The 2,408-nt window shown below is 38.9% G+C and overlaps 1 protein-coding gene across 1 annotated transcript; it reads right to left on the bottom strand.

The window, feature by feature from the left end:
- Window positions 1-429: 429 nt before the first annotated feature.
- Window positions 430-1,419, bottom strand: LOC143745419 (trace amine-associated receptor 7c-like). The gene has a single exon (XM_077237522.1). The coding sequence runs from the start codon at window positions 1,399-1,401 to the stop codon at window positions 430-432; it is 972 nt and encodes a 323-aa protein (XP_077093637.1). The 5' UTR covers window positions 1,402-1,419.
- Between the last annotated feature and the right edge of the window lie 989 nt (window positions 1,420-2,408).

Genomic DNA, 2,408 nt, shown 5'->3' with positions numbered 1-2,408 from the left:
TATTCAATAAAAATACTTTGTGTGAATAAACAGGCACTATTGGGAGAAATGAACAGCCTAATAACATATTATAAAAAATCACAGGCCTTATTATTCATTTACAGCTGCTGTTTTATAGTTTGTCCCACAATTGTATTTAGCATTGTCTTGTTTTCTTATAAAAAAATTCTTTGTATTTAAAGATAATGTTGTAGTTGATTTAGTCATTTTAAGGCCTTCAAGAGAGCAAAAATGTCACTCACACATGTACATGTTCTCAATATACATACATAATAGGCAGAACATTTAAACTATTCACAAACATAGGTGTTGCGCAGATTCTGGTGTCATCTAATGTTTGATAAGGAAGTGCTTAACACAAGAACCCTAACTATTCCATTCATAGACAGATGGAAATTACATTTGTGCTTCATGCAAGAGTGTAAGTGATCATTTCTCTTCTGGGAACAGATTTAAGTATTCTGATGAAGGTTCACATATTTTCAGTGTCAAAATGTATTTTGCTGACACTCTAAACCATTGATAAAACATTGCATATATAAGTGGATTCATGCAGGAATTCATGCATAACATCCAATACATTACATCAATTATAAGAGTGTCATTTTCGTCATGCCCAAAAGAAAGAGTAACTATGTAGTACGGTGTCCAAAAAAGAAGATAAACCAGTACTACAATACCTAAGGTTCTTGCAGCCTTTTTTTCTGATTTGACCTTCTTTTCTGTGACTGAATTTAAATGCTTAGCTTGCCGTTTTGCTACAAAGCAGATTTTCACATATAAAGGAATAATTATGCAACAAGGTGCCGCTAAACAAACAAAAGCATCTATTAGAAGATTTTCCAATGTAACAACAAGTATGCATTCTCCAATACATGTGTGGTTCCTCTCTGGATACAGTAAAAACTCATACAACAGATAAAACGAATAAAAGAAGGAGAATAACCAGTTTACAACAATTGAAACAACAGCTCTGTTATTATTGACTCTTATTGGATATCGCAAAGGGTCATTCACAGCAATGTATCGATCCACAGATATAATAATCATATTACCAAGAGATGCCACGACGACCACATAAAGAATAAGAGGAAATATTGAGCAAAATATTTCTCCAAAGTACCAGCATGGCTCAATCAGTTTCATTCCCTGCACTGGCATGAGAATCAGTCCTGCGATCAGATCAGCCACTGCCAGAGAGAAGATTAGCACATTGGTGGGAGTGTGGAGCTGCTTGAAGTGCGAGATGGAGATGATCACCAACAGGTTCAGAAACACGGTGAACACTGATGTTACAGTGATGAAAATGTACACAATAATGTACTCTGCTTCAGGTCGGATACTTCTGGTACAAGACAAATTGTTGTTTGGAAAGCAGTATTGGATTGTTTGATTGTTCATGTTTGTCAGTCCCCTGTTGGATAGATTCTGTGTGAGGATGCTTGTCAGTTTAGCCCCCTGGTCCTTGTCACTGACACGACTCAGTTTTATACGTACAGAAAGCAGAGCGACCATCCCATTCAACAATACAACCTCTCAAATCCACCCACTAGTTACATATTCATAGACCCGATCAATCTGATCTATTCAATATAATGGATTAGTGAATCTAAGAAAGCTAGTTTACTCTTACATTTTGCCCATGTAATACAGCATCTGTACTAACAAACAGCAGACAAGTGCACTACTGTTAGAGCAATAAGTCCAATCCATTGCCTTCAATTCCACTACAAATTATATACATGTTAACATACAATAAAAATTAAAGATGGAATCTGGATATTTTCACCTCTCCAGTATAGGCCTACCACCAATGTATGTCCCTGGAAATAATCTCAAGAAAGGAGCCTTGAAATATTATTAGACTGTTATGCAAAGGCAACATAGAATAACTCATTTAGTCAAAATTGATTTATGACCAAAATTTGTCCTCATAAACTATGATCTTTCCTTAGACAGCTTTGGTTAAACTATGCTTAGATTAAGACAGGGGTGTCCAATGCTGCTCCTGGAGGGCCACTGTCCTACAAAGTTTAGCTCCATCTTGCCTCAACGCACCTGCCTAGAAGTTTCTAATTTGTCTAGTAAGACCTTGATTAGCAGGTGTGTTTATATGGGGATGGGGCTAAACTTTGCATGACTGGAGACCCCTAGATTAAGAGAAAATGGACTGACCAAGGCAGAGCCGGAGTGGTGAGGAGGCCCGGTAAAGCCATAAGAATGACGGTCCCAGGTGGAGCCGAGGGGGAGGGGGCCAAGGTGGAGCCGACTGGTCGATGGGCCAAGGTGGAGTGATGGGCTCAGAGGCTTGAGGTAAAGCCAGGGGAACGACATCTTTTGGCGGAGCTTGCGAACTGGAAGCCCCAGGCAGATCCGAGTTGCTAGGTGATGCTACTGAGGGAGGATAC

The sequence above is a fragment of the Siphateles boraxobius genome, unplaced genomic scaffold (assembly GCF_051911475.1).
Source record: "Siphateles boraxobius isolate OS27281-9 unplaced genomic scaffold, OSU_SipBor_1 204, whole genome shotgun sequence".
Lineage (NCBI taxonomy): Eukaryota > Metazoa > Chordata > Actinopteri > Cypriniformes > Leuciscidae > Siphateles > Siphateles boraxobius.
Note: the sequence above shows the minus strand (reverse complement) of the source record. Positions and strands in the feature narration are given on the sequence as shown.